Source organism: Ursus americanus, chromosome 24 (assembly GCF_024610735.1).
Source record: "Ursus americanus isolate L20-20 chromosome 24, mUrsAme1.1.p, whole genome shotgun sequence".
Classification (NCBI taxonomy): domain Eukaryota; kingdom Metazoa; phylum Chordata; class Mammalia; order Carnivora; family Ursidae; genus Ursus; species Ursus americanus.
Genome location: NC_142150.1, coordinates 46,743,813 through 46,757,077, shown reverse-complemented (window position 1 = coordinate 46,757,077; position 13,265 = coordinate 46,743,813). Strand labels below are relative to the sequence as shown.

The 13,265-nt window shown below is 57.9% G+C and overlaps 1 protein-coding gene across 1 annotated transcript in view; it reads left to right on the top strand.

The window, feature by feature from the left end:
* The window catches only part of MUC5B (mucin 5B, oligomeric mucus/gel-forming), a 34,839-nt gene extending 27,599 nt beyond the window's left edge, over positions 1-7,240 (top strand). The window contains exons 33-51 of the mRNA XM_087855218.1: positions 85-216; positions 349-533; positions 797-968; positions 1,658-1,911; positions 2,121-2,307; positions 2,404-2,629; positions 2,710-2,888; positions 2,957-3,026; positions 3,226-3,326; positions 3,606-3,637; positions 3,913-4,093; positions 4,269-4,373; positions 4,464-4,501; positions 5,017-5,133; positions 5,288-5,374; positions 5,486-5,608; positions 5,762-5,807; positions 6,005-6,113; positions 6,486-7,240. Of these exons, the coding sequence (XP_087711344.1) occupies positions 85-216; positions 349-533; positions 797-968; positions 1,658-1,911; positions 2,121-2,307; positions 2,404-2,629; positions 2,710-2,888; positions 2,957-3,026; positions 3,226-3,326; positions 3,606-3,637; positions 3,913-4,093; positions 4,269-4,373; positions 4,464-4,501; positions 5,017-5,133; positions 5,288-5,374; positions 5,486-5,608; positions 5,762-5,807; positions 6,005-6,113; positions 6,486-6,690 (2,549 nt within the window). The 3' untranslated portion in view covers positions 6,691-7,240. The remainder of the gene's footprint in view (positions 1-84; positions 217-348; positions 534-796; positions 969-1,657; positions 1,912-2,120; positions 2,308-2,403; positions 2,630-2,709; positions 2,889-2,956; positions 3,027-3,225; positions 3,327-3,605; positions 3,638-3,912; positions 4,094-4,268; positions 4,374-4,463; positions 4,502-5,016; positions 5,134-5,287; positions 5,375-5,485; positions 5,609-5,761; positions 5,808-6,004; positions 6,114-6,485) is intronic.
* Positions 7,241-13,265: the final 6,025 nt, after the last annotated feature.

The following is a 13,265-nucleotide window of genomic DNA, read 5'->3' as shown; positions in this document are numbered from 1 at the left end:
GCTGTCACCCCCCCACGCCCGAGGCCACCAGCTCTCCGCCCGGCACCACCTTGGGCCTCTCCACGGCTGCCTCCCTGTCCCCAGCCACCTACACCTTGCTGCCAGTGACAGTGACCACCTTGTCCACATCCGTCCTCCCCACACCGGGCCCCCCCGTGTCCCCCAGCTTCACGACACGGTGCCTCTGCCGGGCGTTTGGGCAGCTCTTCTCACCTGGTGAGTGGTAGGGCCCGTCATTCCGTGTCCACTGTCCACCCCGGGCACCTGTTTCTGTTTCTGCGGCCCCACCCTGTGCCTCCCGACCTCTCCTGAGCTGACCCTGCTGTCTTGGGGATTCTCTCCTCACAGGGGAGGTTGTCTACAATAAGACGGACAGTGCGGGCTGCTCCTTTTACGCCATCTGCAACCAGCACTGTGACATTGACCGCTTCCAGGGCACCTGCCCCACCTCCTCGCCCCCAGAGTCCTCCTCGGCCCCCACGTCCTCGCCCTCCCAGCCTCAGGGCTGCGACCTCATCGTCCCTCCCCGACGGGTATGCCTCCTGCGTGTGCTCTGTGCCTGGTTGGGGAACCGACGGGGGCCCAGCCCTGCCGGGGGTCGTTGTAGCCCCCTTGACCCCTGCACGGGCAGCTCTGGCTGGCGGAATGCACATGGGGTTGAGGCTGGACAGCACTGGGAGCGTCCAGGACGCGGGGGAGCTCTGCCTCAGGGAAGCAGGGGACTGAGGCTGCGGCAGGGCCGTGGGGGCAGGTCTTGTGGTCCCAGCCGGTGAGCACCACACCCGCTCTCTCCCAGGTGAACGAGTCCTGGACCCTGTCGGACTGCACGGTGGCTCGGTGTGAGGGCCATAACCAGGTGGCCCTGCTGGGGCGGAAGCCGGTGGCCAGCATCCACTGCGTGAACGGACACCCGCCAGTCAGAGTGTCGCAGGAGAGCGAGCCGTGTGACTTCCACTTTGAGTGCGAGTGTAAGCGGGGGCAGGCTGAGGGGCAGTGGGGGACACGCAGGGAGCCAGAGCCAAGGCCCACAGTGCCAGCCAGAGAGGGTGACACGCCAGTCACAGCAGGGGGAAGGCCCAGGTTTGCTGAGCCCACTGGCACCGCAGCCTGTGCGGCTGGAAGGGGGCCCTGGGTCAGGGGGCTGTTATCCCAGGGAATTCCTGAGCGTCCCTCCGAGAGCTGCCCACTGGCCTGGCCTCGGATGGCATGGTGTCAGGTTCCAGGAGGAAGCACGCGCCACACACAGGGGTCAGAACACCAGCAACGACCGGCTCTCTCCCTTTGGAGGCCACGGGGAGGCCCTTCCTACCACTTTAGTTTAGGGGGCTCCGGGTGTCCCGGGGCTGGTGGCCACGAGCCTCCAGCCACGGCCTCATCTTCCCATGGCCGCTCCCCTCCTGCAAGGACGTTCATCATTGAGTTAGGGCCACCTGGTAGTCCAGGATGGTGTCACCTCGAGGTCCTTAACTCAGTTACAGACATGAAGCCCTTTTCCCAGATCAGGGCACGATCTCAGGGTCTGGGTGGACATGGGGACTTGCCTTTGGGGACGGCATGCAACCCGCTCCACCCCTTTTATAAAAAAGGCAGCCGGGGCCCAGGGCAGCCGGGGTGGCGGTGTCGGGTGGCGCTGGGTGAGGGACGTGGTGCTCCGCAGGCTCCTGCAGCGGCTGGGGGGGCTCGCACTACACCACCTTCGACGGCACGTCCTACTCCTTCCTGGACACCTGCACCCACGTGCTCATGAAGGAGATCCATCCGCGCTACGGGAACCTCAGCATCTATATGAACAACCACTACTGCGGCGCCGCCACGGCCACTGCCCGCTGTCCCCGTGCCCTCAGCGTCCACTACAACTCCATGGAGGTCATCCTCACCAGCAGCGCCGGTGCCCGCGGGCAGGGGAGCCTGGTGAGTGGCCCTGTCCCGGGGCCCCCAGGGAAGGCCTGCAGGCCTGGCGGTCAGCTCCCAAGGGCACGCCGTGATGCCTCAGGGACCTGAACGTGGCCCACGGGGACCCCAAGGGGAGCATGTGCACTTTGGGGTAGGGGAGGCCGAGCCCCGAAGGCAGGCCCTGCTGCCCCGGCCCCCTGCCATGGGTCCCCTCAACACATCCCCAGATCCTGTTCGACCAAACGCAAGTGAGCTCGGGCTTCAGCAAGAACGGCGTGAGTGTGTCGGTGACGGGGGCCACCATGATGCGCATCGGCATTCCTGCCATTGGTGTGAACGTCAGCTTTGACGGGGACGTCTTCCACATCCAGCTGTCCTACAGCCGCTTCAGCCACAACACCGAGGGCCAGTGCGGTGAGTGGGTGCCAGGGACGTCCGGGCCACAGCTGCCCAGCACAGGTGGGCAGAGGGGAGGGGGGAGAGCTTGACCCTGCTGCCCCGCCACCCCAGGCACCTGCACCAACAGCCAGACCGACGACTGCCGCCAGCCAGACGGCACCATGGCCCCCACCTGTCAAGACATGGCCTACAGGTGGCTGGTCCCCGAGAGCGGCAGGGAGGACTGCTGGGCGCCGACCCGCCCGCCCCCGACGGCTGGCACCTTGCCCTCAGCACCCGCCACGCCCACCTCCTCCCCGTGCCCCCCGGGGCCCCTCTGCGAGCTGCTGCGGAGCCCGTGAGTCCCTCCCGTGGGCCTGGAGGTTGTGGGGCAGCATCCTGCCCTCTACCCCGGCCTCTGACCGCCCCTCCCCACAGGGTCTTCGCGGAGTGCCATGCCCTCATCCCACCTGACCCATTCGTCAGCTCCTGTGTCACTGACGGCTGCCAAGCCAACCACCACCAGGCGCCCTGCCAGAGCCTGGAGGCCTACGCGGCGCTCTGCCGTGCCAGGGGCGTGTGCAGCAACTGGCGGAACGCCACCAACGGGCTGTGCAGTGAGTCGGGGCGGCCCCAGGGGCTCCGGCCTCCTCGGCCCACCTAACTCCTGTCTCTGTGTCCCCAGACTTCACCTGCCCACCCGACAAGGTGTACCAGCCATGTGGCCCCTCACAGGCCGCGTCCTGCGACTCCAGGTAAAGCCTGCCTGAAGGGTCTGGGACCCCCCCAGCCTCAGGTCCCTGGGGCTTCCTTCCCTGCACCCCAACCTCTGACCCCTGACTCTGGGCCCTGGCAGCTGGTCAACCCCAGCACTCGGCCATACCCTCTCCCCTCTCCCTCGGACTGCCACTTCTATGGATCGGGGGTCCCAGGAATGCTCTCCTCACCTTGCAGGAGCCAGAGCGGAGCAGGCAGAGGGCTGGCAGAAGGCTGCTTCTGCCCTGACGGACACACCCTCTTCAACACGCACACCAACGTCTGCGTGCGCGAGTGCGGTGAGCACCAGCCACAGCCGCCTTGACCCCAAGGGCTGGGAAGACCCTAGCCTGGGACCATCCCTCCTGGGTGCTCGCTCTCCTAGCCCAGTGCCCCCCTGAAGGTGCAGTGTGGCCATGACACCGACTTCTCCAGGGGCTTCTGTCCCCAGCAGGAAGAAGAGCCCTGGCCGGGTGGGGCGGCCAGGCCTGCAAGGACATATCCCAGGGCCTGTGGTCTCTGCCCACTGGGTCCGGGACCCCAGCATGCCCACTGACCCCTTTCTTCTTCCCTTCCAGGCTGTGTGGGACCAAACGGGTTTCCCAAATCCGTGAGTGTTCTGCCCCCTGGCTTGAGCAGAGGGAGGGAGGGCCCCACCTCAGGCCAGCCTGCTCTGCCCGGGCAGCCCGTGGGGGCTTGTGTGGGGTACCCCGGTGTGAGACACATCCCTGTCACGTGGGCTGCTCCAGAGAGGGCAGCTTGAGTGGGAGGCCAAGGGCCGACCTGGCCACACTGAGGGCTGGGGCCTTCTCTGTGGCGGGATGCGATCCAAGAGGCCAGGGCCCAGTGCAGGGATCTCCAGGGACTCTAACCGCTCTATTCCAGCCTGGGGAGCGGTGGGTCAGCAACTGCCAGGACTGCGTGTGCCACGAGGGCTCCAGGTCAGTGCAGTGCACCCCCATGCCGTGCGAGGCCCAGGAGCGGCCCCCGCAGTGTAGCGGGGCTGGCTTTGTGACCGTGACCAGGCCTCTAGCCAACAACTCCTGCTGTCTGGAGACGCTGTGTGGTGAGCTCTCTGCCCCACCGGCCGGAGGGTGAGGAGGGAAGGAGGAGGGGGTCTGCGGGGCTGAGGATTGCCTGGGGCTGGACCAGTGTGGTGGGAAAATGAGGCCGCTGACCTCTGGTCTGCCCTGGTACGGTGCGGGGGGGGGGGGGCTGACAGCAACCCGACTCTCCCACAGTCTGCAACACGACCACCTGCCCCCAGAGCCCACCCAGATGTGGGCCAGGAGAGGAGCTGATCCGCACCCAGGAGGAGGGTGACTGCTGCCCCACCTTCGACTGCCGTGAGTGGGGCTGGGAGCTTGGGGTAGGGGAGTGTCGGAGCCCTTCCTCCCCACCGCCGGGCAGGTGCTCAGCACCCCCTTTCCTTCCAGGACCTCAGCTGTGTTACTACAATCACACGGCCTTTGGGGTAAGGGCTCAGCAACCAGATGGCTGAGTGGGATGGGGGGCAGCGGGTGGGGCCCCAGGCTCAGCTCACCCACATGGGACCTCCACCCCTCCTCTGCACACGCCCAGCCCCGCCTGCACCCTCCGGCAGGAGAGTAGATAAGCGCGGGGGCTCTGGGCCATTTAGAGCCACGTGGGGACATGGGCGAGGGGGACACAGGGGCAGCCCTGTCTGTGGAGCACCTGGGGGGTTGCTGGCCATCTCTGAGAGCTTGGCTTCGGGTGTCCCAGGCGCTTCCTCCTGGCAAGAGTGTTGGGGTGGGACCATGCCCTCCCAGCCCCTCCTGCCGGCCTGGGGTCCTGCCTCTGCCCTGGTCTGTGCTCAGCCAGGGGGCACAAGCATAATTCCCTCTGAAGAAGGAAGAGCCCGCTCTCTACAGGCCTCCCCTTCTCCCAGCCCTTCCAGCTGCAGGGAGGGGTCCTGGCCCCGGGGCCCCCGCCACTGTCCTCACTGTCACCACCACTCATCCACTGCAGATCGGTGCAACCTTCCCATCGGTCACTCCCTGCCACACGTGCACCTGCCTGTCCGGGGACACCCAGGGCCCAATCGTGCGGTGTGAGGAGAACACCTGTACCACTACCTGCCGCCAGGTAAGCCCTGCTGGGCGCTCCCAGCCCTGGGCAGGGACACGGCTTCGCAGGGGCCGGGGTTGCCAAGGAGGGCCCGCCCATATGGTGTGGATGGGAGGGCAGGAGGGCTGGGGAGCAGGGCTGGGGTAGCGATGTAACCACCCGCGTCCCTCAGGGCTACGAGTACCGGAAGGTGGCTGGACAGTGCTGTGGGGAGTGCGTGCAGACAGCCTGTCCCACGGAGGACGGCTGGCTGGTCCGGGTAAGAGGGGGTTCGGGCTCAGCGCCTCCGGCCGAGAGACCCTTCCCTTCGGCCCCTCTCAGCTCACCAGATGATTCCCTGCGAGCCTGCACCTTCCCCATTGCCTTTCAGCCCAACGAGACCTGGGTCAACAGCCGCGTGGACAACTGCACGCAGTACGGCTGCGAGGTCAAGAACGGGCTCCACGTGCTCACCCCGAGGCCCACGCCCTGCCCGGACGTGTCCAGCTGCCAGGTGTGTCCTGCGGCTCGGGCTGCCCCACGGCAGAGGCCCCACCCGACACACCCCAGATTCCCCACTGGGACCCCCACCGCCTCGGAGGCCCCGCTCTTCCAGATTCCCCCACCCCACCACCAGCCCTCCCTCTGTCTCCCCCTCCCCCTTCAGGGCATCCTCAGGAAAACCGGCTGCTGCTACTCCTGTGAGGAAGTGGGTAAGTCGAGGCCCGCCCACGCGCCCTCCCCCTCCTCCCAGTCTCTATCCGTTGATTCCTGCCCCAAGCTGCCCCTGGCCCCAGGACCCCCACCTTGAGCGCCGGGCTCGGGAGGGTGGCGGGCGGGGAGCGGCCCCAGGTCAGGGTCCTCAGAGATCCCCTCCCGCACCTCCATCGCCTTTCCTCCGTCTGCCCAGACAAGTGCCAAGTCCGCGTCAACAGGACCGTCCTGACACGCCAGGGCTGTGCCACCCAGGCCCCGGTCAACGTCACGTTCTGCGGGGGCTCATGCCCCGGAGTGTCCAAGTGAGCCAGCCTGTGCCCCTCCCCGAGAGGCCCCTCCCCGCCCCACACCGCCCTGGCTTGGCCCGGGCGAGCAAGTGGGCCCAAAGAGCGGGAGGAAGGGCGCGGGGCTGGCTCAAGACCCAGGGAAGGTTCCGGAGGAAGGAGGAGGGTTCTGCCTGGGGCCAAGACGAGCGGGGGCCTGGCTGGGGAGGTCAGAGTTCAGTGACCCTGAGTACCGTCCCTGGCCAGGGCAGAGAAGCCCCTAGTGCCCCGAGGATGAGCTTGGGGCTGCCCGGAGTGGGCGGGGCCATCGGCTCCAGACCCCAGAGAAACCAGGAGCTGGGTGGCCGGGTCTGGACCAGGCGGGTCCTGAGGGCGGCTGTGCGTCTGCAGGTACTCCATGGAGGTCCAGGCTATGGAGCGCCAGTGCACCTGCTGCCAGGAGATGGCGGTTCACGAGGAGGAGGTGACCATGCAGTGTCCCGACGGGACCGCCGTCCAGCACACGTACACCCACGTGGACAAGTGCAGCTGTGCCCCGTCCTGCGTCCGCTCGCCCGAGGCTCCCGAGCACAGCACCCCCATCTTTCTGACCTAGGGGTCCACCGCTATCTGTCGCCATTCTGACCCCCTCCCTCCAGCCTCCCCCCACCCCAATCTGGAGTCAGCACACACACCACCCAACCACGGAAAGCTCGGCCAGCCCACTGCAGGAGCCCGGGCACACCTGCCGCCTGGGCCCTCATGGGACCTGTGCTTGGGGGTCGCCCTGGAGGGCGACGGCACAGTGAGGACCTGCTTGAGGAGGGCTCCGGGAGGGGGGCCTTGCCCTTGGAGCCCCTCCGCCCGTCTTGGCCACTTGCCTGGCCGTCAGGGCCTGCCCCTCATCAGAGAAGTGCCTGTGCCACCCGGACTCACCCCCTTCTTAGTGCCAGAGGGTTGCCCCATAGTAGACTGCCCCGGAGCTGCCATGCTGTCCCCCACTGTGGACCTGCATGCCCCCCGCTACTCCCCAAAGCCCCGTGGACCAGGCTTCTGCTGGCCACCTCCCGTGGCACCATGCGGGCTGGGGCCTGTCCAGGAGCCGCCAGCTCCCTCGGGGGAGTGGCGTCAGGCAGGGTGGCTGCCCGCCCACGCCCACATCAGAACCTGGGCCTGGGGTGAGCACAGCTGCTGGGAGGCAGGCCAGGGAGGGGTTGGTGCCCCCAGCACTCCCTCTGCCCACCCTGCCCCCATCTTGCAAATAAACACTGAGCATTGTGTCCACTTCTTGGTCCTGGTGTCTCTTCTGCCCACTGAGTCCCCTGGGCTTCCCCTCTGTCAGGCCGTGTAACACCCCCGGGGCTCATGCTGGTCCCCCTGGGGAGGGACAGGTGGGATGAGGGGCCCGGAGGCGCTCAGGGTCAGTCTCAGGCTGTGGGGCACTGGCTGGGGCCAGGGATGAGCCAGGGGCTCAGAAACGACCCTCTCCATTATTTCAAACACGGGATTTATAAGGAAGCTGGTTCACTGATGCGGGAAGGTTGGGAACCCCACAGGAGGCACGGCTGCGGCCCAGACGTGTCCATGCAGGAAGCAGCTGCCTCACGGGCTGGGGGCGCCCAGGAGGAGGGGTGCCCGGGGCTCCTTGGGCCCCAGGGGAGCTGCCGGCCGCTGCAGTCCCGGCCAGCCGCAGCCCACACACAGACTTTTCTTCAGGGTCCCTGTCCCACGTCAGCCTGCTCTAGGACTGGCCTTCTCCTCTCATCTCCCCTGAGGGCGGGGGTTTCCCACCAGAGAGCTCTACAAGCACATGGTGGGTGCGGGAAGAACTGGGGAGCAGGTGTGGGCTGTGGCAGACGGGAGACGTGCCCACCAGAACCACGTGCACAGCCCCCAGATGCAGAAGGCACCTGCGCAGCGGGCGGGAAGCACGAGACGTGGTCCCCCGTGGGCAGGGGTGGCTTTGGTGGGGCTGCCCCCTGGGGAGGCAAGGGCAGTGCTGTAAGGAAGCTGCTGGCGGGGGTGCGTGGGAGGGTCTTCTCCCCTCCCCTGAGTCGCATGACCGCCTCTGCACTCAGTGTGGTTCCCACGGTGGGGCCGGCCACGGCTGGCCTTTCCTACCCACCTCACGAGGCCTGGGCAGGGCAGACCACCCTGCGAACTGGCCGGGCTGGATGGGGATGCTCGGCGGGCTGGCGAGGTATGCCTACAAATGAGGCTGGCTTCCCCTCCCGGGGTCGCCTTGGGAAAGCTGACCCCAGCCTCACAGTCTGATTTCCTGGGGGCTGCAGCTGAGTCTTTGTGAACCCAGGTGCAGAACAACAGCCTTCCCTAAGCCCCTCCCTGCCACTCCCTGGCACGATCCCTTCCTTAAACCAAATTTAAACACGTTCCTAAGGCACTGGGAATATGAGTGTCACGTGCGGTGGGCTAGGGCTCGCATGTACCACGTGCTGCCCGTGCGCCAGGGGAGGCTCTCATTTGATCCTGACAACACCTTGTGCAATGTGTGCCATTATTTCTCCCACTTTACAGGTGGGGAAACTGAGGCACGCCACGATGTGCCAGGAGTAAAGCCAGGCTCAGTGCAGGCAATCTGGCTCCGGAGTCCACACTGTCAGCCAGAGGCATCCCTGTTGCCCTGGAGAAGGTAACTGTGAAAACCAACATGGCACAGAAAAACAAAACACTGTTACTAAACTTCAAAACATTTTTAAAAAGAGCTTTCTGGTTTCCAGATGTAAGAGTGGGCATGTCTTCCCCCACAGACACAAAATTAATTTACCACGACAAAGACAGAATGAAATTTTAACACAGAAGAGCGGAGAACAAGAAAGCGAACGATCTGTAAACCCGACAGACAGCCCGAACGAAGGGAGGATTTGGGGGACGCATCCACCGTGAGCGGGGCCGTGGCCTCAGGGCAATATTCAGATCCACACGCCAGGACAATGACCTCTCAGAACGAAGGCATGAGCTCTTGACCGAAAGTGCTCGGTGAGCGCCAAGGAAGGTAAAGACCCACACCGCTCAGAGATCCTGGGGGTGAGCGGAGGGCATCGAGGCGGAGGAAAGCTCAGAGCTGCCAGAGAGACATGACCGTGTGCCCGCCCGGGGTGAGACGGGGACGGCGCCCGGAGACTGCGTGGGGCGCCTTCGCGGTGCCGAGGGCTCAGAGCTTGAACACGGAATCCCACACCCAAGTAAACTATCATTTAAAAGTGATCATGAGAAAAAGGCATTTTCAACATGCAAGGACTCAGAATGCGACATCTCACAAGACCCCCGGCGAGGGACACCAGCGACGCGGCACACAGAGGTTCCTAACCTCAGTGAATCAGACTCATCGCCGTTTTTCTTTTTGGTCCTATTTCACAAAACTTTCCCTGCCTTGGGGTCAGAAATATGGTCTTCTGGATTATTTTCTAAAAGCTTGACAATTTTGCCATTCACCTCATTTTTTTTCCTGGAATAAAATGTACATAACGTAAAATTGATCAACTAAACCATTTTTAAGTGTACAGCTTAGTGGTATAAAATACATTCACACCATTGTCCGTCCGTCTGTCCGTCCATCCATCCATCCATCCATCCATCCCCACAATCCCTTCAACTTTGTAAAACCAAGACTCTACACCCACGTGGCAGTAACTCCCCATTGTCCCTCCCCCCGGCTCCCGGCAGCCACATCTACCCTCTATGATTTTGACGATTCTAGGTAACTCACAGGAGTAGAGCCCTACAGTGTTTGTCCTGTTGTGACCAGCTTACTCACTGAGCAACATGTCCTGTAGGGTCATCCGTGTTGTGGCAGGTGCCAGAGTCTGCCTCCTTCTATGGCCGAGCACCATTCATTCGACTGTATGTACACACCACATTCTATTTACCTGTGGCCACTTGGGTTGCTTCCACATTTTAGCTACTGTGAATAATGCTCCTACGAACACGGGTGTCTCGTCAACACCCTGCTTTTAATTCTTCTGGGGATATACTCAGAGGTCAAATGGCTGGATTGTATGGCAGTTCTAATTTTAATTATTTGAGGAACTGCTGTACTGTTTTCTCAGTGGCTGAATGAATTTACACCCTTAATAGTGAATGGGGGTTCCAATTTTTCCACCTTGTCTTGTTTGCTATTATCACAATTTTTTTTATTATAGTCACCCTAGTGGGTGTGAAGTGATACCTCACTGTAGTTTTGATTTGCACTTTCCTGATAATCAGTGATGTTGACCATCTTTCCATGTGCTTGTTGGCCATCTTAAATCGTCTTTGGAAATATGTCTGTTCAAGTCCTTTGCCTATTTTTGAATTGGATTGTTTGGGGATTTTTGTTGTTGAGTATTTTCTGGACATTCCCTTATCAGTTATAGGGTTTGAATATATTTTCTGTATTTTCTGGACATTCCCTTATCAGATATAGGATTTGCATATATTTTCATCTATTATGTGAGTTGATTTTTACTCTGTGATGGTGTCTTTTGATGCACAAAATTTTAAAATTTTTATGAAGTTCAATTTTTTTTTCTTTTGTTACCTGTCACTTTGGTGTCCTATCTGAGAATACACTGCAAATCCAACAGGAAGAGAGGCAACTTGCAGGTGAACAGTACTTCACTACCACATCAGGAGAAAGGAAATTTTCCTCCTATAGAGACAACAGCCCAGCCAATGAGACACAGTCACAGTCCAGCCTATGAGAAGGCCCTCCCAGCTCTCACCTTCCTCCGTAAAAGAGCCTCCTTTCCTCTGCTCTGGGAACTTGCCAATGGTTGATTTTGCTGTGGCTTGCTTGTCCCGGATTACAGGTCTCTGCTACTCCCCCCAAAATTTGTTTTTTGCTGGTAAAATAATGGGCAGTTTTATATTTTAAGGTTAACAACGACTTTTATTAGGTTGGGGTAGTTCCCATCTATTCTGGGTTTGTCGAGTGTCTTTATCATGAAAGGGTGTTGAATTTGGCAAATGTTTTTTCTACATCAGTTGAGATGATCACGTAATTTTCCCCTTTATCCCACTGCTGTGCATATTACACTGATGATTTGTGTGCCGAACCATCCTTGCATTCCATGAACAAACCCCACTTGATCGGGGTGTATAATTTTTTGATATGCTTCTGGATTGGTTTGCTAGTATTTTATTGAGGACTTTTGCACCAATGCTCGTAGTAGATACTGGTCTGTGGTTCTCTTTCCTTATAGTGTCTTTGTCTGGCTTTGGTGTCAGGGGAATGCTGGCTTCACAGAGCAAGTTAGGAAGTATTCCCTCCTCTTCAGTGTTTTGGAAAAGTTTAAGAATTGGGATTCTTCTCTAAATGTTTGGTAGAATTCACCAACGAAGACTTCAGGTCCACGACTTCTCTTTTGTTGGGAGAATTTTGAACACTGGTTCAATCTCCTCACTACTTATAGATCTATTAAGATTTCCCATTTCCTTGTGATTTAGTCTTGGTAGGTTTTTTTGGTTTTTTGTTTTGTTCTTTAGTTTTTATTTAAATTCCACTTAGTTAGCATACAGTGAACTAACGATATAGCAATCCAGTCTTGGTAGGTTCTGTGTTTCTAGGAACTTGCCCATTTCATCTTAGTTACCCAAGTTGTTGGCATATAATTGTTCACAGTATTCGCTTATAATCATTTTTATTTTTGTAGAATCAGCAGTAACGTCCCTCTTTATGATTTTAGTAGTTTGAGTCTTTCCTCTTTTTCTTAGTCCATCGAGCTAAAGGTTTGTCAAACTTGTCTATCTTTTCAGAGAACCAACTTTTGGTTTTGATTTTTTCCCCCTATTGTTTCTCTACTCTCTTTTTTGTTGATCCCTGCTCTAATCTTTATTATTTCCTTCCTTCTACTACCTCTGGGTTTAGTTAGTTCTTCTTTTTCTAGTTCCTTAAGTTGTAAGGTTAGATTGCTGCTTTGAGATGTTTCTTGTTTTTTAATATAAATGTGTATAGCTATAAATTCCCCCCTTAGCACTGTTTTCACTGTGTCCCGTAAGTTTTGGTATATTATGTTTTCATGTCTGTTCTTCTCTAAGTATTTTCTAATTTCTTTTGGATTCCTTCTTTGATCCATTTGTTGTTTAAAAGCATGCTGCTTAATTTCCACAATGTTGTGAATTTTCCAGTTTTCCTTTTCTTGTTGCTTTTCAACTTCCTCCCGTTGTGGTCAGAGAAGATACTTGTATGATAGCTATTTTTTAAATCTGTCAAGACTTAGTTTGTTGCCTAACATATGGTCCATCCTGGAAAATGTCCCACGTGCACTTGCGAAGAATGTGTGTGTGTTCGTTGGGAGTTCTGCGTGTGTCACTAGATCTAGCTGATTTACTGTGTTGTATTAGTCCTCTGTCTCTTTATCTTCTGTTTGGTTGTTCTGTCCACTATTGTGAGTGGGGCATTCAGTTTCCCACTATTATTATACAACTATTTCTCCCTTCAATTTTAAGAGTTTTTGCTTCATATAGTGTCATTTGGGGCAAAACTGTTTATAATTCTTATATATTTTTGCTGATTTGAAACTTTTATTAATACATAAATGTCCATCTTTGTCTTGTAAATTTTTAAAATTTAAAGTCTGTTTTTGTCTGATCTCAGTAAAGCCACTCCTGTTCTCCTTTGGTTGCTGTTTGCATGGAAGGTGTTTTCCATCCTTTCACTTTCCACCTGTTTGTGTCTTTGGATCTAAAGCAAGTTTCTCAAAAAAAAAAAAATTGAGTTTCTCATAGACAGCACATACTGGACCGTGTGCTTCTATCCATTCTGCCAATCTCCGTCTTTTGAAGAGCTTCATCCGTTTACATGTAAAGTATTCTGGTAAGGCCAACTTCCGTCCCTGTGATGTTTGTTTTCTGTATACCCTACGGTTTTGTTTGGTTTGGGTTTTGTCCCTCGTTTCCTGCACTACTGTCTCTTTTCTGCGTTTCGTTGATTCTTTGTGGTGAAATATGTAAACCTCTTTCTCAGTTCCTTTTGTGTATATTCTATGCTATTTTCTTTGTGGTGACCACAAAGATGACATTTAACATTCTGAAGTTATAACACTCTAATCTGCATTTGTACCAGCTTCGCTTCAATGACATGCAAAGCCTCAGTTCCTCTGCAGCTTCACCCCCACCTCCTTTGGTTGTCGATGTCACAAAATTCCATCTTTATACATCATGTGCCCCCAGACATAAATAACTCTTAAAATG